Below are 23,075 nucleotides of genomic sequence, written 5' to 3' on the forward strand. Positions count from 1 at the left end.
TCGCCAAGAATTGGAAAACTCAAGATCTACCCACACTGGAAGAATGGCAGACGCAACTGATGGACTATATGCAACTGGCGGAGATGACTGGCAGAATCCGAGACCTGGGAGAAGAGAGGATGGAAGAAGACTGGAAGAAATTCAAGATTTATCTACAAAAATATTATGATTTATCGGAATGTTAAAAAAGATGCTTAGTTATAAATAATTGGCCATCACTAAAATAGATCAGGAACTGATGAGAAGAGAGATTAAGAAAAACAAATTAGCAGGAGAATAATTTTATTGTAATTAAGCGGTTTTAAAATTTGGAAATAAGATGAGAATTTGCTGGACAAAATTTTTTAATGATGTAAATGGGAGTGGGAGGCGTGAGGAAGTTCAAAGAGGATATGAAATTTTGTTAAACAAAGTAATATTGTATATTGTTACTGGATGTTTTCTTTTTTTTCTGTAAAAACCCTAATAAATATTTAAAAAAAAAAATAGAAGTGAAGCTGCTCTGCAACTTATGCCTTCTTCATGAAACGGGGACAGACAGAGATGAGCGAGGTTGGGAGCATAAAGGTGGGAATGTTTGAGATTACAAAGGAAAGGGGTTTGTTATACTATTGGAGTATGCATTTGAAATAAACAGCCAATGAATGAATGATTGAATAACAGTACGGTGGCGCTGTGGGTTAAAGCCTCAGCGCCTAGGACTTGCCGATCGAAAGGTCGGCGGTTCGAATCCCTGCGGCGGGGTGCGCTCCCGCTGCTCGGTCCCAGCGCCTGCCAACCTAGCAGTTCGAAAGCACCTCTGGGTGCAAGTAGATAAATAGGGACCGCTTACCAGCGGGAAGGTAAACGGCGTTTCCGTGTGCGGCTCTGGCTCGCCAGAGCAGCGATGTCACGCTGGCCACGTGACCCGGAAGTGTCTCCGGACAGCGCTGGCCCCTGACCTCTTAAGTGAGATGGGCGCACAACCCCAGAGTCTGTCAAGACTGGCCCCTATGGGCAGGGGTACCTTTACCTTTACTTTAAGTAAATTACTAAATAGGTGAGTAGTCCTGAAAGCATTCCTCTCCCCCATTCTCTCTCCCTCCCACCATGCCACACAAACAAAACTAGGGCTGAATGTTTTCTTCTTTTTTTAATGCAACCATTTGGGACATCCTGAAACCCATACCACACACATATGAATCCCATGGCACTTGGGAAACATCTACACCATACAATTAATGCACTCTTACACTCCTTTTCTTGTCACTCTTTCCTCCAAAGAATCCCAGAAACCATAGTTTGTTAAGAGTGCAGGGGAATTTTAGCCCTATGTAGGGTCTGCTAACAACTGTCTGCAACTGTTAACAAACTATCGTTCTTCGGATTATTTAGGGGCATCCATGACTTTTAAGAGTGCATTAAAAATGTGCTGCAGATGTGAGCATGCTCTAATTATCTGCCAAAGTCTAGTGTTTGCCTTCCTCTCCTCGGATGATTTTAGCAAAACTTATTCCACTGAATCCCTCAGGCACCAAAAGGTAGTAACACTCAAAAATTACTTTGCATTTTCCTATAGGCAAAATTCCAATGGCAATTCTTATTTTGCTTGCAATGCAGTAATCCTGCCTGCAGGATTCCTTTCCTGGGTGAGCATGAATGACCAACTTTCCGGTTAACAGCCAGAGAATGTGCTATAAAGTGTCCCGGGTCAGCTGTTTTACCAAATACCACTTCCTCTCCTTCTACTTTTTTTTTTTTAAAAAAAATGCAGACATTTAATAAACCATTTCAATTTTAACATAGGCAATATTGAAATGGAATGTAATAAGACTCCCTGGGTGGCACACCTGCAACTTTCAGCAAACCCAGTGTCATTCTCCTTTCTGGTTCTGGATGTTGTCTAATCTTTCAAAGGAGAGCATGCAGAGATTTTGACCAAACACCTGTTTCTTCAATAGGCTGCAATTTCCATCTATCTGTATTTTTTTTTTAAAAAAAAACCAACAAAACAAAACTGTAACCTCGTGTAGTACAAAGTATATTAGCATGCAGCAGCTTTACTTCTGGGACACAAAATTTGTTGTAGCTCTTACACCGGTCATTGCTGAATGAGCCTGGAAATTTCCAGAAGTGATTTTTACGAGCCATGTGTGGGAAGGAGGCACAAGACAGAGGCAGGAGGAAGATGGTAATTTAGATTTATTGTTGAGAAAAAGACTATAATTTTTAAGGCATTAGAAGAAATGGAAAAATTGCTTGCACTGCTAGAGAGGTGTGAACTGCAATTCAGAGACTATAAAGGCACTCAAGTCAAAACCATTTTTCTTTATTGATGCATTGTAATTATGCTTGGGTTCTGTCTATACGGAAGCAATGGATGGTTTTACTAATGTTTGCATGCATGGAAGTGCAGATGCATTCTGCCAGATATGTGCTTATTGCAGCAAACCTTTGAAATGGGTAGCTTTGCATGGCAGAGCAGAAAGGGTCCAGAGGTCATCCAAGTGTAGCTCCCTGTGGTAGAGCACACACTCTGAATGCAACCATGGTGTGAAACTACAGCAAGTAGGGTTGTGCTCACTTGATTCCATGAGTCACTGTCACAGCCTCCCCTTTCTCCCCCCAAAAACTAGAATGGGGAATATAGCAACGGAAATGACAGCACACACTCCTGGGCTTCAAAACAACATGTTTTTCCTATTGGCTTGCAGGTCCCAGAATCCTTGGTGGGTAAATTGATCCTGGACATGTAGTTTGTGCTGAGAAGGCCCCCAGTGGCAGGAAATACTCTGTTAAGATCCAGGGGAGCCCACAGCATATACCAGTACTTTTCTCCACCAATGTATAGCATGGGCCTTGGATCAAGCGGAGTTGGAAGGCTGCAGCACAGGAGTGTGGAAACTCCAGTTTATGGGGCAAAACTCCAGCCCATGATGCTGTTTAGGGGAAGCCACATCCACATGCCCCACAGGTGTGGGTAAGGGTGCGGCTTCAAATGAGCAATCCAGAATGGACTCTTAATTGTTCCTTGGCTGGACGATGGTACACTCCCAGCTGGGCAACAGCTGGTAGGACGTAGGAGCATACTGTACCTTACTCAAGGAGGGGAAATTGCTTCTTCTTTCCATTGCCACCATTGCCTCCCCACACTTCCCCTTTCTACCTCCAATGTCAGGGGTGGAAGGAGAAGCATGGGTTTTGTGAGCATCACTGTGTAGCACCATTCCACCTCTGACATCAAAGGTGAAAATGAGATACACTGGGAAGTTTCCAAAGCACAGAACTAGCACCAGCCCTTGCAGTGTGGTTAACAAGCTTAGGGACGCCACACAAAATATTTTAACAGGTGGGTTGGTCAACCTAATTCTCAGTTATTACATCATGTGATTGTCAGGAGGGTCTCCCCATTCACCTGTCAAAGTTGGATCTGGCCCACAGAACCAAAAAGATTTCTCACCCCTGCTGTAGTAGGTGCTTTGCAAGAGCCCTTGCAACTTGCAAAGGTTCAAACATTTACAGGGGCAATGGTCTAAACTTGCAGAATTCACCAGGGGTAAAACTGGTGAATCAAAATAGCAATGACTGAGACTTGAGGTGATTATTCTACCAGTTAAATGGATGACTGCAACTTCCTAGCAGGAATGTAACATAACGACCATGTTAATTTGGTATGGGGAGGTCGCATAGCTCAGTGACAGAGCAGAATGATAACTTCATTCCCTAAATGGAGCAGTGCACGTAGCCTCATTTGCAAAATTAGTTCAGTATATCGTATGAGTTGCACACAGTTACTCAATGCACTCTTGTGAGTTCAGTGAAAGCAGCTGTGGCTGTTCTTGAAGCCCTCCACATATTCCATTCAATTTTCACTGCTGTGGTCCACAATGCCCTCTGGGACACTAAGACACAAAGAGTCTTGAATTTGAAAAAAAAAAGCATTAGAATAAGTTAGTGGAGCAAAAAAAATATTCCCCTAGTGCAGAATCTGTTTTATTTCATATCTGTTTCAAAATCCACGCTGCCATTTGCTAATTCCAAAATGTATTTTTATTTTTAAAGAAGACGAGAGGATTGTTAGAACAGATGCTGGGAACCTTAAACAACTAAGCACACACTCATCTTAGACATATTCAGTGTTTCAAAGCCAAAGAACTGTAGCTAATCAATCATTCTCACTGGCTTAAAACAAGACAATAATAGTGCTGCCTTATAGCTTGTATGCAGAATATTTCAAAGGGTTGTAAGTGTTCCCTCAACACACTCAAGAAAGCTCTATTACATATTGTCATTTCTCCATTTCTCTCTATTCTTTCCAAAGTCAATCTTACTGGTTAGTAAACTTAATCTCACTACATTTAGGCTCCTTTGACATGATCCTTCAATTTTGTACTTGAGTTCGTCTGTCTTAACACAAAATGTCCAGAGTCTCAAATCAAGTATGAAATGTTCCCGTCTACGCATAGAATAAAATTAATGTTTCTTTACCAAGATCAACATCCTTTTGTTGAGAACAAAGGAAGAACTCTGCTGGATCATGTCAAACAACCATCTAGTTAAGCACAGTTCTAACAGTGGCCAACAAGATGCCTACAGGATGCCTTCAAGCAGGACATGAATGCAAAAAACACTCATCCCCAGTTGTGATGCTGTCTTCTTATTCTATGACTGCCAAGTTATCCTGGCCATCTTTTGACATTGCTGTCAAAAGCTTTATGAAAGTCCAAGCAAACAATGTTTAACAGTTCCCAATTTGTAGCCCATTCTCTTCACCACTATGCTACAAGAGCTAATTTTTGTATAATCTTGTGTGATTTTGATTTCTATAAAGCCACTTTGGAGTTCCACTGAATAAACAAGTGAGTTATATATGTTTGCAGCTCTACCTGTTTATTGATCCATCTATGGATAGATCTGTTGTCAGTGCCAGAGCACAGTAACAAGGGATTTTTCAAGAGGAGAAACTCCAAATCCCACGCCTTATGCTTTTGCACCAAATCAGATGATGATGACGATAATAATAATAATAATTGTATGCCACCCATCTTGTAAGGCTTCATTCTTAATATTGCTCTGGAACATTTGTATGTCCCGCCTCACCCAGGGATTTCACATTTTGGCAAGCATAGGAAATGTCTTTGCAAAGGAACTTCCAATGCCTCATGGAAAATGCATGTTGAGAAGCTCTGATGACCAGAACAATAGCCACACTGAGAGGGTGTACTATTTGCATGGAAAACTGGTGGCTTTTAAGGATAAAGACAGTGCTAGCTTACATTGGTGGGCAATGTTGGCCTACACTTCTGGGCAAGATAACTAAACTGGGCTCCTCTCTAAGTAGGTCTCCTCATCCTTGGCACTTTTACCACTATTCATGAAGTTGCTCTCCCTCCCTTTGAGCCCAATTTGTACCACTATCCAGAAGGAGAAGACAAGTAAAGAGGAGCTTGGTGTTCCTTCCACTTCTTGCTGTTACTTTTCATCATATGTTTGAAAATGACAGGTGAAGAGGTGGAGATATCAGGGAGGAGGAAGTGCAATGCTAGAGGGCTGGAGGTAGGTTCCCTGCTGTGGCAAGGGCATTGACAGGTGTCCAATGCTGTCAGCCATTGATGCCAGCCCTATGTAAAGGTTCAAGTGGAATCTGCAGGTGAGGTTGGTGGTTGAGGTAGCTTGGTGAAAGGGGAAAGTTATGGAGGAATGCGGGGGCGGGGGCGGGGAGGCAGAGAGTTAAGCCTCCCCCCACTCTCACTTTTGCAGAAAAACACCTGACTCAGAGCTGATTTTGGTTCAGAGTTAGCCCTTCATATGTCTTTTTAAATAATAATAAATTAAAAAACAAACAAACAGAAAAACACACACACAGTTGAACAGTGGATCAAACCTCCCAAAATGAACCTAACTTTCATTGACAAAAATCTTTAAAAAAATAAAATAAAATCAGACAACATCAGTTTGTTTGCTTATCAAGATAAGATCCCCTGGTTTTTCACAGGCACTAAAATGTAGCAGGCAATAAGCAGCTAAGTTTGCAGTTCCTTGTTTTTTACGGCAAGAGATTGCATTCTCCGCCCTGTCCGATTTGGACTTGCACATTCTAAGCCTTTGCAATCTGACACCCATCAAAAACACAGGCATTTCTTTGACATGCCAGCATGTGTTTTTGTCATTTATGTCAGAAACTCACATGACAGCTTCCTTATTCTTCCACAGCTGACAGAATGCAGTTTTGGATGACCAGAGCAGGTTTTGCTTTGATCCATTGAAAACTGACTTGCTGTTAATTGGCATTATTCACATGGTTAGCCACATAAGATGCATATACGAGTGTGATTATTGACATGTGAGGTGCGTTTCCTAGAGTTTTCTTGGAGTAGGAAAGGGGAGTCTACCTTCTTAGCTGTTTTCTGGAACATATGCTGTCTAAACCAGACATCCAAGGGTGGGGGTGATTGTAAATATATATGCATCCTTCACTTCGTGAAACTGTTTGTTTGTTTTTTCCATTAATTCTGCCTGTTGTGGCTTTGAGGAAACCAGTTTTGCACCTTTAATTTTCATTTCACTGTCCCTAAGATTTAAGAACTAGAGTTAGAACCTACCAAACTGCAATCAGAGCTGCTTCAGCTATTGAACTCTGAACTCAGGACATACACGTAGTTAAGCTTTGCTTTACAGAGTTGTCTTCTGTCAGAGGATACAAAATTCCACTCTAAAGAATACTATTAAGCTTAAAAGGTCACTGGAAAACTATAGGGCCTGGACTATCCGCAATCAAGGATTTACGGTTCTATGAAAAATATACATAGAAAATCTCTAACTCAACAACAGAGGACATGTCTGGCATGGAATGTTCCTGGGTTCAAATCCTAGCATCTCTGGGGAAGCCTAAGAAAAAAACCTCCTGGCTGAAAGTTTAGATAGCCACTTCCAGTCAAGATACAGTCTGATAAACGGTGCCAAGCTTGATGGGATGGTGTTGTGATTTGGTTTTAGACAGTTTTTATATACATCTAGACTCTAGAAGGTAAGTCCCATCCTACAAGCACCACATAAACATTGTTTCATTGCTCCTCCTGCTGCTTTTCTTGAAAGGAAAAAAAGGCAGCCCTCAAATCATAATCTAAAGCAAGGTATGGCACATTTGTTGTTGTTGTTGTTGAGGGCTGAATTTCCTCTGGGGTGATCTGTTTGGACTACATGCTAACAGGGGGCTGCAGCACAGTCAGTAGTGGGAGGGAACATAGACAAAAGCAGGCAGGGAACTTTTCTTTCTCTCTTTTTTACTATTTTGTCACATATTTTCTCTCAAAGGGCCACACACAGCTCTTGTGCAACAAGTTCCTCAACCATCAGATAGGTCCTGGGTCCCACCTGCACTATACGTTTAAAGAAGAATCAGACCATTTCAAACAGCCATGTCTTTCCCCTGGGAGCTGTAGTTTGTTAAGGGTGCTTGGAGTTGTTAGAAATGCTCCCCTTCCCCCCCCCAGAGCTACATTTCCCAGAGTTCTGTGGGAAAAGGGACTAAATATTAAAGCACTGTGAATATTGTAGCTCTGTGGTATGGTGCTGCTTTAAATGTATGGTGCAGCTGGGACCCTGATTGATGCCTTCTTGGGGACTGCTTGAAAGCCAGAAGGAATGAAGAGCAGGATACAATATTCTCAGGGAACTGCCATCAGCTCAGAGGCGAGAGGTGGAAGGGCAGTTGTGTTACAGGGAGCCTCCAAATATCTTGCGAAGCAGTTCCTCCTCTGGTGAGGAGGAAAGCCCCGCCTCCAGTGGGGAGGGGATGCAGGGACCAGGAGATGCTAGGGAGAGCCCCAACACTGAGCCTGAGCAAACCGGAGAGGAGGGAAGTACCCCTTTGCCAGCGCCCACTCTGTGCAGGAGGTTTGGGTGCAGAGAGGGGAGGAGAAAGATGGGGGTCACACGACTGTTATGTTGGTGGAGGTACAAGGACTGGCCATGCCCAGATTCTGCTAGCGACTGAGCAGACATGGACTTGTGACGCTCTGCACTGTAAATAGTTTGTATTAATAATAAAGCCTGGAAAAGACAGGTTGGAGTCTTGCCTGTTTGCTCTTGAGCAACCACACCAGTCACCTGACAAATATTATTGAATTAATGAAGATACTGCAGCGATTTGTCCATGGCAAGGTGTATAATTTCACAGCATCATGAAAGCTGGACCAGAAACTTGAGCATGCTTGAGGAAAGTGCCAGGCCTCCTTTTCCTAAACATCTGCAAAAGCCACCTACTGCCCCATTGAGGGTGAAGGACATCAAAAGTTGGCAGGTGATTTCTATTATTCTCAGGACAGTGTTTCTGGAAGCCTTTTAATTGGTCAACATTCTTCTTCAATTGCAAGATACATTTATTTTTCCTCACTCTTTTTGGAAATGTTTGCTTTCTCAAATCACTAGCTACATACCAGCAGAAAGTGGGAATGGAATGAAATCATTAGATGCCCTTTTTATAGAAATCACTTTATAGAGATGCAAGGCCAGGGCTTTGAAGCGAGTTTGCTGATACAAAAATGGTAAAAAGACATGCCTCTTATGCACAAGAGAAATACAATATAGTTCTTCTCTTTTAGAAACAATGCAGGGAGAGTGGAGTTCACAAACCATAGCCAGTTTTTCCTTAAAAAAAAAATTAAAAATCACAGATCCAGACACATTGATCCCAGCAAGGGCAGCGAAAAACTCTCCATTTTGCTATCTTACAGGGGTTGTTATTTTTTCCCTTTCCCTTTTCCCAATCCTATGTTAAATTTTACACATTTCAAAGTAAGTTTGCTTTTTAAAATGAAAATTATTTGCATTTTAGATGCATGCACACTTTGCCCTCGTGTGTGCATTTTGTACACACTGCCTAGATGGACAATGTCTGTGTTTGGGGTTTTTTTATTAGTTTGGAAAGAGAATTAGGCAAGTTCGCCTTTGAATGTGAACTCAGCCTAATCTATCACCCATCCCATAAAGATTGCTGTATCTTTTTGATGTGAGGAACATAGGAAGCTGCCATATAGAACATCAGACCATTGACCCATCCTGCTCTGTGAATAGCAGGGGCCCTCTGCAGTTTCCCACCTGGAGATGCCGACAGAGATTGAACCTCAGACACTTGACATGCAAACCAGTTGCTCTACTACTGAGCAATGGTTCTTTAAAAGCAGAGAGGGTTACTCATGTTTCAATTTTCCAAAGTTTGCTGTTGTTAGCTATGGCTGGTTTCTCAAGTGATGCTTAAAATGCCTCTTTGCTGCCAACATTTTCCCTTACATATAGTAAACCTGCAGCTTACGTCAGGGTTATGTTCTGGGGATCATAAGTTAAAGGTAAAGGGACCATTAGGTCCAGTCGTGACCGACTCTGGGGTTACGGCACTCATCTCGCTTTATTGGCCAAGGGAGCTGACGTTTGTCCGCAGACTGTTTTTCCAGGTCATGTGGCCAGCATGACTAAGCCACTTCTGGCAAACCAGGGCAGCACACGGAAACATCGTTTACCTTCCCGCTGGAGTGGTACCTATTTATCTACTTGCACTTTGACATGCTTTCGAACTGCTAGGCTGGCAGGAGCCTAGCAATGGGAGCTCACCCCGTCACGGGGATTCGAACCGCCGACCTTCTGATCGGCAAGGCCTAGGCTCTGTGGTTTAACCCACAGCACAGCACGCTTTCTAGGGATCATGCCTAAAGACAAAATTGTGTATAGTCAAAACACATTGGGTGCAACAGCAGGTGAGATTGGCAAAATCTTTTTTTCCTCAACGTCTTCCCCCTTTCCACCCCTTATTAGTTAGTTAGCTAGCTAGTTAGTTAGTTAGTTAGTTAGTTAGTTTGCCAAGCACTTGTGGGCTTTCTGTACAAAAAGAACATTGTTCATGGTCCCTTGTGAGGGCTTATTCATACTTACCTTTTGTTTCATGCTTTCCAGGCACATATCTGGGCTTTAAGGCTCTGTATCAGAGCATTCTCTCCCTCCCCCTTGCCCTGAAACCCAGCTTTTTAAAGCTGAGGTGCAACAAACAGCAATTCAGGGTTTTCACAGATTGCTGTTTGCCCTGTTTCTGTGGCTTGTTGCAGGGAAATCTCCAGAGGTTATAAACAAATAAATGGTGCTTGGCTTGGACATAGAGCTTTGAAGTGTGGACCTGGAACGCTTGAAGGAAAAGTAAGAGCCTGTGTTCAATGGACACCATTCTTCCATGCACATCATGACTGGGCTTGGGTGAGACAATTACAGCTGCTGGTGTAGGGTAGACACACAATGAACCAGTCAAGTGTAACCTGAGTGAAACCCTGGCATATCTAAAAAGGCATATCTAACACCTGGGCTATTGCTCGGCCTTTGCTGGACCAACAAGGAGACATAGCAAACATAGCTATGCTGGTGGAAATTCTTCTGTGCAAATGGAATATTAAATGGTGAAGAATTTATATGAAAAGAAACCACAGATGGCAAACTATTTAGACCTTAGCTTCCAACCTCACCTCCCCAAGCTACAAAAGCAATTAATCAATGCTACCTCTGTGCATATTTAACCCAATGTTCAAAAGGGCTTATTTGTTCATGCCCAGAGCTTTAAAACTTTCTTTCTCGCATGGCTTTGCTGGATCAGAGGCCATCTCTCTGTACGTATTTACACAAGCTGGTTTAAACTCTAGGAAGTTAACATTTTGCAGAATGTTGCAATGTCACATACTTGAGCTCATACATACACGATCTAAAAATAAGTAATCTATATTCCCCTTTAACCTTTGTGTCTGTTCACTGCCTCAATAATGTTGTGCCTTAATTTGATTCAGTACATGTTGCTGTTCAGTTTGATGTATGCTCTCGGGGAGGCAAACTTATTAGAAAGAAGTCAGTGAATATAACAGAGAGAGAGAGAGAGAGAGAGAGAGAGAGAGAGAGAGAGAGAGAGAGAGAGAGATAACACCGTTTTACAGTGTGCTTGTTTGCCTAACCACTGACATTGTGATGGATGTCATATAAGGAAATACAGGGCAGAAAATATTGGGCACAATCTCCTGAGCAGTAATACTAGGCAAACCCCATTGAAATGAATGGGCGGTGTACAAGAACACTGCTATTGCCAATTTTTCTACCTGTTTCAATCTTTTCTGCAATTGTCTTCATTTCAATTCAATGGGAAGAGGTGGTGCTAGTTCACAGAATATTCTCCATTTTCAATTTGAAACACTGAAAGAGCAATCTTATACACTCTTACCTGAGAGAAAATCCAATTGAACTCAAGAGGGCTTACTTCCAAGAAGACATGCATAGAATTTCTTGCTATTGCGTTTTCCTGTTTGCTGCTTTTTCCTTTTCCTTTTTTTAAGGGGGACAGTCTTCCTGGATTTCTCACACTGACCATTTAATCCAATCTGCAATCTCAAAATTAATATGACGGTGCTACATAACCAATCAAGTTTAGTTGTGTCATGGCATTGATAGGAGCAAATGATGTGGCAATGGAGCAAGCTGCCTGAATTTGAAGCAAAACTACCTGACTATGTACTCTTGCTCAACTCAAGGGAGAAGACTCAAGGCAGGCCATTTCCACTGTCTGTTCTGATTGTATTCCACCATCTGCTATCCCTTTCTCGAAGAGAAAAGTAGCCTCTGATAGGAGAAGATTAGACAGGGAGCATGGGGCTTCAAGCAAAGAAGGAAGACCCCAGCAACCTTCTCCAGCAGGAAATGATGGTCAAAGGTGGGCATCTCCCATCTCCACTGAACCCTCTGCAATGTGATTATCCCTTTCCTTTCTAATATGCAAAGCATTTTCTGCCTCAGGGATCAGGCAAGAAAGGCTAGCCTGAAGTTCCAGCCTTTAAAGTGGTATACAGTGGTACATCGGGTTACAGATGCTTCAGGTTACAGACGCATCAGGTTACAGACTCTGCTAATCCAGAAATAGTACCAGGATGAGAAATCACACGGTGGTGGCGCGGTGGCAGCGGGAGGCCCCATTAGCTAAAGTGGTTCCTCAGGTTAAGAACAGTTTCGGGTTAAGAACGGACCTCCGGAACAAATTAAGTTCTTAGCCCAAGGTACCACTGTATATCAAAGGTTTGGAGGATTCCACTGAGAGTTTCTCAACATGCAGCAATAATAGTAAGAGTGCAAATGAGTTTCAGGGAAAGCCCTTTGGTGCTTGCCAGAACATAAGTCAACAGGCGGTGAGGGCAAGATATATGAGAATACATGTTTAGTTGGGTTGTTTTGTTTGGTGGGGTTCCTGCAAGTAGTACCAAAAATTGATGTTTTTAAATAAGGTGTGTTTTCAAAAAAGTGAAAATATTGTGAGAAACTTGGAAGTAGTTTTGGCTCAGTCCTGATAATTCAGACTCAATAATCAGGGGCAGAAAATCCTAATGGGAGGGGGAGGTGATCTGAGGGATGTCAGATCAGGCATAGAATGAAGTCAAAAGTAGATGACAAGTCAAGGACATCCTTCATCATTACAAAGGAAAAGGAAATATCCAGAGAGGCTGAATGCTGGGAATTCAGTTGATAATGCACCCAGTGGCAGAGCTTGGCAGAAGCTTTGTGTAGAAAGTGAACCTTAATTTATCTGATGTTCTCCTACCACTTGCAATGACAATAGAAAGGGCTGCCCCATTTATCTTCCTTCCTTCAAAAATTGACATGCATTTGAAACAGAGATAGGTGAGACACAGCTTAAAAGGTTGTGATACTGCCAGTACTATCTCTTACTGAAGGGGAAAAAATGATGACTAATGTCTAGTCAATTGTATATATAATTGACCTCTATTCATCCCAAATTAAATTTACATTCAATATCTTCCTCACCTATGACAAAAAAAGTCACTGATCCTCTCTCTCCTTCTATCTGTCTGTCTACAGTAAGCTATGATCAAAACAGGATATTAAACTTAAATAATTTATTTAGCACTGGTTTCCGTTCAGTTTCCCTTTCAAATATCAAGCCTTTGGAGATGCTGAGTGGAATTCAACATTGCACTGTTACGGTTTTTCCTTTAACACAAGCATTTCAGCTTTGCAGATGGAATGATGGCCCCCTCCTTCTCCTCCTCATGTGGTGATGTGGGGGCACTTTCAACACTCCCGAGCCAATTTTAAGAGGTGGGAGGGACATATGACAGGGTGAAATCACCAGTGCGCCATGACCATTTTGTTAGGCCACATCCACTGATGTCCTGGAAGCCTGCTGAAACCTTCTCCAAAAAGAAGAAACGAGAACTTACTGTGGTCCACTAGAATATGGAGCATTATAAGCACTGAGGGGCTTTATGACTCTGAGAAACCCAATTTCCCCCCATGGATTCCATCATAACTTTACACTCTCAGCCATCACCCTGGTAGGGATAAGTAAATCTGTCAATTTCAGCTTCTTTTCGTTTCACTCCCCTCACCTCCAACCTTAAGTTTAATTTTCTATATTTCCACAACAATTCACAATTTTATTTTATTTTTTAAAATCCTGATGAAAATACCTCAGCATTTTAGTCCAAATTTACCCTAGTATACTGATGTCTGCAGCCAATTTTGCCCAATATATACTACTTCTTTTTTTGCACAGCCATTTCCCCTAATATAACACTGTTTTATATGTTATGTTCACTGATATATGCATTACAACGCAAAATTTACCCTAGCATACCCTAGTGTGTGTTTTAATACATTATTTGGCTGGCAAACTGCACTGTAAATTTCAGGGAAGTGCGTTTTTAAAAAAATGGCTGTGCTTTGATTCATGCTACAGAAAGTGCGAATTAGTCAAGTTTATTTTAAATGCTAACCATTTTAACCACCGCCTCCTCCAAAACCCCCAGAGCAGAAGGAGCAGAAGAGACAAAGGGCACATGCCAGATACCAGGACTGGAAACATAGCCTGAGGCTTCCTCCCCCCCCCCCAACCCTGTTTGGTAAGAAGTGGTCTTCAGGATATCTTTCTTTCTTTCTTTCTTTCTTTCTTTCTTTCTTTCTTTCTTTCTTTCTTTCTTTCTTTCTTTCTTTCCTTCCTTCCTTCCTTTCAAAAAGCAAATAAAAATAAGCGCAATATATCACTAGCTTTGCAAAGTCCAACCTTCATTTTATTTAGATAAAATAAATAAATAAAAACCATTGTACTTATTGTGTGTGTGTGTGTGTGTGTGTGTATTTGGTAGGTTATCTAAAAAAACCCACAATAAATTATGTGTCACATTTTGACAGAAAATGTGTGTGTGTGTGTGTGTCCCCAAACTATAGCTTATATTACACACAAATAAATTTATATAGGCCCAAATCCTATATGTATTTACCTAGTTCTGACTAGATATGCATCACATTACACTGCTCCTTTGAGGTGGGGAACCCCATGGGAGTGTTTTGGTAGGCAGGAGAGAATTCCTTCAGAATCTAATAACACACTCAGTCCTGACAGGAGGACATACAAGAGGCTCTCTCAACTAGCTGCAGATTAGGTGCTGTTTTCTGACCTGCACTATTAGCTCACTTGAAATCCAGGTGAGCAATAAATCTGTTTTTGAGATTATATTTGGAAGAACTGAGCTCTGGGAGACATGCATTCACAAATAACCCCAGCAAAGGGAGAATCAGAGTGATGTAGGAGAGTGTTTGTGGTGTAAAAATAATATTTGTTATCGCTCTGAGCTCCTATCACCAGTATTTTTTTCCCAAAAGCATGCATATGCTGGGTGGAATTACACGTTACAAAGGACACAAATGGATTTCAAACACATGCTTCCTTCATAATTCCAGTACTGGGAGAATCAGTAGGTGAAAAAGATGCTTATCCTTTTCCCCACCTACCAAGTAAGGACAACTAGAAGGTTGGGTGGGGTGACTATGCAAAAATAAAAATAAAAAATTGTGTGTGTGTGTGTGTGTGTGTGTGTGTTAAGCAATCCTCCCATGCACCAACATTGCTACACAAGGGTGCATGAATGGGTCAGTTTCAGTTTTCTCCGTTTCTTGATTTTCCTGTCTTGAATTCAGTTATTCGTATTTCCACATCAGTTTGCAAATTATTTTTCAAGTCCTTGTGGAAATCTACCAGCATTTTAGTGCAAAATTCTTATATGCATTTTTTTTGAATGAACTTTTGACTAATGCACACACATTTTAGATTATTAATCTAGTGGTGGTCATGTTATTGAAACGATGGACATGGGAGGACCCCCCCTTTCCTTTAAAACAGTTCCATATTTGTCCTGTTTGACTGACTGCCCTCCTAATATTCCTCTGTTTTATAATCTTCTCTTCCTCTGCTTTATAATTTTCTCCTGGTTTGCCCAGACTGCTGATTACCAGCCATACCCTGAAACCATAGCAATTGCAGCTCTGGCTCTAGTTTTCAACTCGGACTATAGTCTCTGGCCTTGTTCATTACCTCAGCCTCTACGTCACCTGCAGTCCTATCAGTCCATGGAACCCAACCCAGCAGTCTAAACTGGTCATCAAGGCACACAATGGAAGTGCAGGCCTTGAAACAAACAGCTGCCATAAACCATGGGGTTAAAGAAACCTTTGTTGTTGTTGAATGCAGTGTTTTGTTTTTAAGGAAATTTGTTTCGTGTGTTCTGACTACCACCAAGAATTCTTGAAGTCTGAGCTCAATGATCAATACCACAAAATGAAGGGGGGGGAATGTAAAAGGAAAGGGGAAACAGAAATATTTTCTTTGGAAAGAAGAAAATCTATTTCCCAAGTTATTAAATAGTGTCTCTCAACAGTGGGGGCCCAACAGCCACAGCTGCAAATATTTAGCACAATATGCTAAACTGCTTCCCTGCTGCCTTGTGGGACATTTTTGGGAGAAGAAAAGACTAAGGAGTAAACCCCATGCAAATCCAGAGTGAAGTCCTTAAGACGGTTGGATGACATCTTGTACACCTCCTGCAGCCAAGCTGCGGCAAATGTATTGCTTTCCTTTTCTTTGGAAGACATCAGTGAGACCGGGGTGGGGGGTGGGGCTCATGTTATCTGGGCAGCTCAGTAAACACTGCCCAGGCTTGCGCACCGTGGAAGGTCACTTTGGTGCTGCAAACACAGCAAAAACAACATGGCAGCAGTTGCAAGTTACCAGTTTCTGCAGCCACAGCAGGCGCTGTGACTCTCCATTGGTTTGACTTCACCCCCGGAGGTGCACACCATTGTCTCTTGAGACAGACAGATGCCAACCATGCAATGATAAATTTCAATATACCATTATAAATAGGATTTATTATACTTTACAGATCAGAGAGCCAAATGAACATTTCCTTTCAAAAGAGCCAGATAGCAAACATGTGAAGGGAACTTGAGGTAAATGTCCTTGTTGACAATCTACAGTTTGACAGGTGAGAAAGTAGGATCACATTGCAAGCCTGTTTAAAGTACAGTTACATCAGATATACAGTAGCATGTGAGATTTCCAGTTTTGCAGCCTACTTAATGGATCCTCAATAGCTTTTAAAATTTCAATTGAATGTTAAGCATACTGTGTTGTAATGTTGTTGTTTTATGCAAGCATACATAAAGTCCATCACCTGCATCCAGTGCTATGTTCACGTGGGAACTCAAATATCCACCATGGATTGCCAGTTTATTTCCCTGGAGCAGCTAGTGAGAACCTTTGGATCTCCAGATGCTGCCAAACTACAACTCCCATCAGTGACAGGTATGATGGAAGTTGTACTTCAGCAATATCAGGAGAGCCAAAACTTTCCCTCCCTTGCTCTGGAGAATCAGAACCAGGGGAAGCACCTTTACATGGGCTCAATCCTGCCAAAGATAGAGACTTTTAATACCCATTGGTTTTGCTAGAAGAGAATTATCCAAGAAAACGAAAAACAACACTTAGTAAATATGTCTTAGGGTGGCAAATTATCTCAAAATAAAGCCATGCAGACTGTGCCAGAATAAATATACTCATTTGTGTGTGGGTTGTTGTTGTTTTTTGTCCTTCTTCGCTTGAAAAGTCACATGGAACATTGTAAATGCCAAGTGAAACTTATTATTATTAATTAAATTTATATACTGCCCTATACCTGGAGGTCTCAGGGCCGTTCACATTGTTTACCACTGTGCAGATATCAGGACCCAAGAAAGACTAAAAACAGGTCTACTGGTGTGTAAATTCTGAAATGAAAAGTGACTGTGGGACTGGATCTATACACTCTTGGAGGATTTTATAGTTTTTGATTTTATAGTTGCATTTTAATTGAGGTTTAAGCCTGGCTTTGGCACAGAAACTATGTTGGTCGCCCTGTCTGATGACCTCTGTAGGGAGAGAGACAAGGGAAATGTTAACTGACCTCAACCTCTCAAAGGTTTTTGATACCATCAACCATAGTACCCCTCTGGAGTGGCTGTCCTGAGTTAGAGGTGGGTGGCACCACTTTGTGGTGGTTCTGGTACTACTCGGATGATTGTTTCCAGAGGGTGATGTTTGGGGAATGTTCTTCAGCCCCATAGAGCTTTCAGTGTGGGATTTTATCACCTATGCTGTTTAACAACTACATGAAACTGCTGAGTGAGGTCAGACGGAGGTTTGGTGTACATTGTCAATAATATGCTGATGAAACACAGCTTTTCTTCTCCTTTACATCTGCAGGTGTGGCAGTGGACATGCTGGGCGTTGTCTTGCCTCTGTAATGGACTGAATGAGAACCAACAAATGGAGCTCAACCCATATAAGAGTGAAGCACTGTTAGTGGGTGCTTCCCTAGACTTAATCAATGGGATTTGCCCTGCTCTCGATGGGGTTACATTCCCCATCAGGTATATAGCTTGGGTGAGGGGACTTCTGGGTCCTTTGCTGTTGGCTTGAGGCTCAGGTAGCCTTGATGGCACAGAATGCCTTCCATCAGCTTTAGCTGGTAGCCCAGCTTGACTGTAGTGACAGTCAACTGATTTCTGGGCCTGATTTGAAGTGCTGGTTTTGAGCTATAAAGCCTTACAAACGGCTCAGGACCACAATACCTCAAGGACTGCCTCTCCCCATATGAACAAACCCAAACCCTGTGATCATCATTTGAAGCCCCTTGGGTGTCTCCTCTACGAGAGGCCTGGAGAGCAGCAACATGAGAATGGGCCTTTTCTGTAGTGGCTCCTCATCTGCTGAATGCACTCCACAGCAATGTCTGCCAGGCACCTTCATTACAAAACTTTAGGCACCACCTGAAAGCATTTCTCTATACTCAGGACTTTGGCTGATCAAATATTCTATGGCCTTTTCAATGAGATTTTGGGAGGGGAGTTATTGGTGTGTTTTTGTTTCATTATGCATTTTATGATCTTGTTTTGTATTTTTTATGCTGCGAACCTTCCAAGGCTCCTTTGATGTTGGGCCGTAAACAAATTTATTTATTTATTTTTAATTTCAACTCTGAATATATGAACATGCTTAACATTTACTTTTTAAAATCAATGTGTGTTAAAAGTGCTTAACTCTGGCGGGATTACTGCACTCAACATGTAGAAAGAAATGTGACTGAGAGTAGCACTCAGCTTTTGCTGTGCATTGACTTGTCCAAAAAATCAATGTGGGCTCCAGGCAAATATAAAAGATTTAAATAATTATGGAGCTTATGCATTTCTTTTTTTTTTCCAGGAGACACGTGTTTAAAATGTGGAAGCACGTGGCACTTCTACATTTGCTTTTCTTGTGCAAAAGTGCTTCCCGTGGAGCAATTTCTTGTTGATCTAGGCGCACAATTAATATGTGATTGGGACAGATACCTCTTCCCCCTTCCCCTGCCATCTAGCTATCCAATTTTATATTAGCATTCATACAACGACAAAAAAAAATCCAGTTTTTTTTCCTTTTTACTCCTTCCCCCTTTTTTAAAAGCACTGAGTGCAATCCAGTAGGAATATTGTTCAAAACATTTGAAGATAATAGAACCATTTCTGTGCTCTTGTAGAATCCTACTTTTCAGTGGGATATCCACAGTCAAAGTTCTAGGTGGACTGTGCTCAATGAATCCTGCACCAATCCAAACACTGTTACATGAAGTGTACATTCTTTTACATTATTGCCCAAGGATGATACAATGCAACACATTAATGCAACACATTAATGCAAACTGTGATAGGCATAGTACACATTTTAAACATGTAATAAGCAACAACCAAAAAATGAAAATGTTACATCTTATGCTAACCAAAGATAAATTCAGTGATCTTGCCAAATTGCCTAAAAAGGCAGCCATTTTAATGCTAGGCAGCAGTATTATTATTTATTTGTACTAGTGGTAGTTAAGGTTTTGATTTATTTATTTTTTTAAATCACACTAAATGCAAGACCTTTTGCTTAAATATTGGGGAAGGGCGTGCCATCTAAATTGTGCCTAAGTAGGTACTCTTAAAAATGCTAGCCAGCATAATATAAAATAAGCTTTCATCGAAAAGCTTAACAGTTAGAATAATAAAAAAAAGAATGAGAGAGGCTGGCTACAAGTGTATACTATACATATATCTATACGGAATTGCAAGTACGAGGTACACCCTCTCTTGGGCCCAGTTCATACAACATGCAGCACAATCCTATGCATGTTTACTCAGATGTAAGTCCTATTGAAATCAATGGGACTTACTTCCCATTCCACATGTTTAGGCTTGGAGGCCTAGTGGACCTATGATAGAGGAGCAGATATACAACTCTCCCCCACCCCATGGATGCAACATGTGGAGGTGGGTGTTCCATGTAGAGCAAGGGTACTCATTGTGGTGGACTATAACTCCCATCATCCTTGACCATTGACGCTACTGGCTGGAGCTGATGGGAATTGGAGTCCAGTAATATTTGGAGGTCCCCATGTTTCCTACCCCTGCTGCACATGGAACCGTCCGTCACATTCTCCATGATGTGTGTCATGGAGAAAATGCATTAGCAGCTGACTTTCCACCATGCTGAGGGCTGATAGCCTGTTAAGCCAGTAGAAAGAGCCATTCGGCATTTTAAGATCGACAAAGCACTGTAAAATGCTCATATCTGGCTATCCTGCATAGTGGAAAAAAGTATTTCTTACAACAACCCCCTCCCCCCCCCCGCCCAATAAAATAAAAATAAACCAACAATAATTTCTCATTCTGGAGCATATGAGACAAAGCATTTTACCAAGAAATGCAGGGAATATAGATAACTTTACTTTGTCTTTCTTTCTTTTTTTGGATGTATATGCCTAAAAGTTATTGCTCCTTTATCATCATGTATATGGGAGAGAAGGCATAAGGTGGGATTGGGGAACCTGTGGCCCTTCACTGTTGCTGGACTAGGCAACCCACCATCCCTAACCACTGGGCATGCTGGGTGGGGCTGATGGGAGTTGCAGTCCAGCAACACCTGGAAAGGAACAGGTTCCCCATCCCTGCTATAAGGGAGGGGAGCATGGACAACATATATCCTCAGCATAAATAAGTTAAGGGCATTAGTCCATTAAGGACAAAGTGGCTATCAGCAACATAAGAGAATAAAAAGATTTATCTTATATAGTTACCACCATTCACACCCAGTGATGGTTAATATCACTTATTTTGCCTTAGGGAAAAACCCTACATTATCGAACACTTATAGCACAATGTTCTCAAGTCTCTCTTTGTCTTTCTTTTCTTTCCTTTTCTGTCTTAGCGTTCTTGCCCTGAATACCTTTCAGTAGGGCAGCTTGAACAGTTCACCGCCACTTCGAAAACCCCTCTGGAGATCAGACGATAAAATTCTTCAGCAATCAGGGAGAGAGGACAAAGGGCTTTCTCGTGCTATTCCCATATTTCCATGTTTGCTGGCTTAACATCATTGTGTATACGACTTCAGTACTTAACAGCTGATGCGAAGACGTTCAGAGCTGGCAAACAGAGAAACAGCATGAGAAAAGCCCCTGCCTTCATCATCACATCTCCAACCCTACCTTAAAAGTTGGCTTGGCAGCTATCAACTAGCTTAATACTGTCATGGGGATGGGGAGGGGCTTGGGGAGATTTTTACTATTTTTAGATTTAGATAGGCAATTCAGATTTAAAGCATTCATATGGGAGATGCAGGCTTGGGGAACCTGTGCCCCCCACTCAGATGTGGTTGGGCACCAATTCCTATCAGTCCCACCCAGCATGGCCAATAGTAAGGAATTATGGGAGTTGTGTTCCTATAATATCAGGATGACAAGCGATTTCCCATCCCTGATTTCCAGGCTGCTTGCTGTTCGGGTTTATCTGGATATAACAGCTCTCCCTCCAAGCTGCCCTACTAAGAGACATATCAGGATCTATATAAAGGATAGATTTGCTAGGTAGCCAGCATGGTGCTCTCTAGATATTGCTGAATTCTAGACCTCGGCCCCAGTCAGTGTGGGCAGCTGTCAGGAATGGTGAAAGATGCATTTCAATATCAAGGGAGCAACACATTAGCCAAGGCCTGCAAGGGGTCATTCCCTGGAAACTTTAGTTATATATTCTGTGAAGGTGGGGAGGGTGGGGAAGGGGTGCTAACTAAGCATTGCATTAAAGGACTCTTGACACATTCATCAAACTACAATTCCCAGGATTCCTTGGGGAAAGACATGACTAGCAAATGGCTTTAAATCAACATAAGATCATAGTACATACATGCCCTTAGTGGAAATACATTACTTAATACAATGCAACTCTTATGCCAAAATATGTGGTACAGCAGGCTTCAGGACTTGTATATAATTATAAAATGTCATGCACTCAAGGGACTCACTGCAACATATTTTAACCCCCCATTTTGTTAGAATTTTCTGAAATTGAGGAAGGTCTGTATAAATAAAAACAGGCGACATCCACGTCCCTCCCTCCTACCCACCAACCATGTATTGTCATCGTGTTTAAGAACTTGTTTAGATTGCTGATATCAAGATAGCATCAAAATATTGTGAGAAAATAATATTAGGAAAGATGGAATATGGGAGGAAAGAAGACTGAAACAAAGCAGAGCAATTAACATAAAATATCCTAACCAAATCGTCATGATCTCACTGTAAAGTGCAATAGTAAAGAATGGTCAAAAGTATGCATGAAAGCAGGGCTGGAGAAAATCAATGCAGAGTAATGGCAAAGGAGTCAAACACACAAAGGTCCTGTTCCTACAGCAAGCATAGTTAAATTTTCCTAAGTGCATCAGTGCAAAAATGCTAACTTTTGGACCCAGTTTGCATATGTAAAACTGGCTGGCTTGATTTTCAGTGCAACCCATGCCATATAAGAATGGATACAGCCTGCTGGAATGCCAACAAACCAAACTGGGGAACTCAAGCAGCAGTTCTGCATGTGCAAATGCAGCTTTACCTGAAATGGTAAACGAATTGATACTAAAGGCACACACACTTAGTGGTCACATATGTTAAGAGGTGCAGAACAGAACTCTCAACTTTAAAATGTTTTTCAACTTGCACTGTCACCCTGAGTACTGTAGTTATGTAGGAAGGGTGTCGCACAAACACTCTTAATTAAACCTTAAATATTTTTCTTCCTCTTTTTACTAATTCACTTGGATTTTAATGCAAGAAAAAGTAAGTGGCAACTTCAGAGGAGGGCCAGGCTCCGAACTGCATTCAGCTTAGATGCAGACAATCTATCCTAGATAGTGCTGGGACAACATCAGACCCTCCAACATTCCTCAGATGAAAATGGGGACACTTCTCACACACCCACAACTGAACCTCCTTAACCTCCATCCCCCCCACCATCACAAAGCATTTCCTATTGGAAGAAGGGTAAGCGCCATCACCACCACACCAGTGGGACACAGCACACGTGCCGGAATGGCTTTCACAATTCTGGCACTGTCCCTGGAAAATCAGGACATTTGGAGAGTATGCCACACCAGTCTCTGGATAAGGTAGATTTACTCATCATTAAGCTGCCACAAACTCCTCAGGTTGAGAGAGGATGGAAGAAGTGTACTGGTATATCTCTGAGTACCTGCAGCAGCTATTGGTTGCCCTGCCTCAGTAATGGACTGGATGAGAGCTAAAGAACTAAAGCTCAATCTAGATAAGACTGAGACACTGCTGGTGGGTGGTTAAGTAGCATGGATGGCTGGGAGACTGTCTGTTCTTGTTGAGGTTACATGCCTGAATCTGGTC

At 41.9% G+C, this 23,075-nt stretch overlaps 1 protein-coding gene across 4 annotated transcripts in view; it reads right to left on the reverse strand.

Moving 5' to 3' along the window:
- PCDH11X (protocadherin 11 X-linked) overlaps positions 1-23,075 on the reverse strand; it is a 749,953-nt gene that overhangs the window by 538,800 nt on the left and 188,078 nt on the right. The window contains exon 5 of one of the 4 annotated variants that reach the window (XM_081897551.1): positions 16,193-20,816. The exons of the other annotated variants lie outside the window; for them this stretch is intronic. Within the exon in view, the coding sequence (XP_081753677.1) occupies positions 20,811-20,816 (6 nt within the window). The 3' untranslated portion in view covers positions 16,193-20,810. Of the gene's footprint in view, positions 1-16,192; positions 20,817-23,075 lie in introns of those variants that run through there. 4 annotated transcript variants of the gene reach the window in all.

Source organism: Podarcis melisellensis, assembly GCF_964234715.1.
Source record: "Podarcis melisellensis genome assembly, chromosome: Z".
In the NCBI taxonomy this organism is placed as follows: Eukaryota; Metazoa; Chordata; class Lepidosauria; order Squamata; family Lacertidae; genus Podarcis; species Podarcis melisellensis.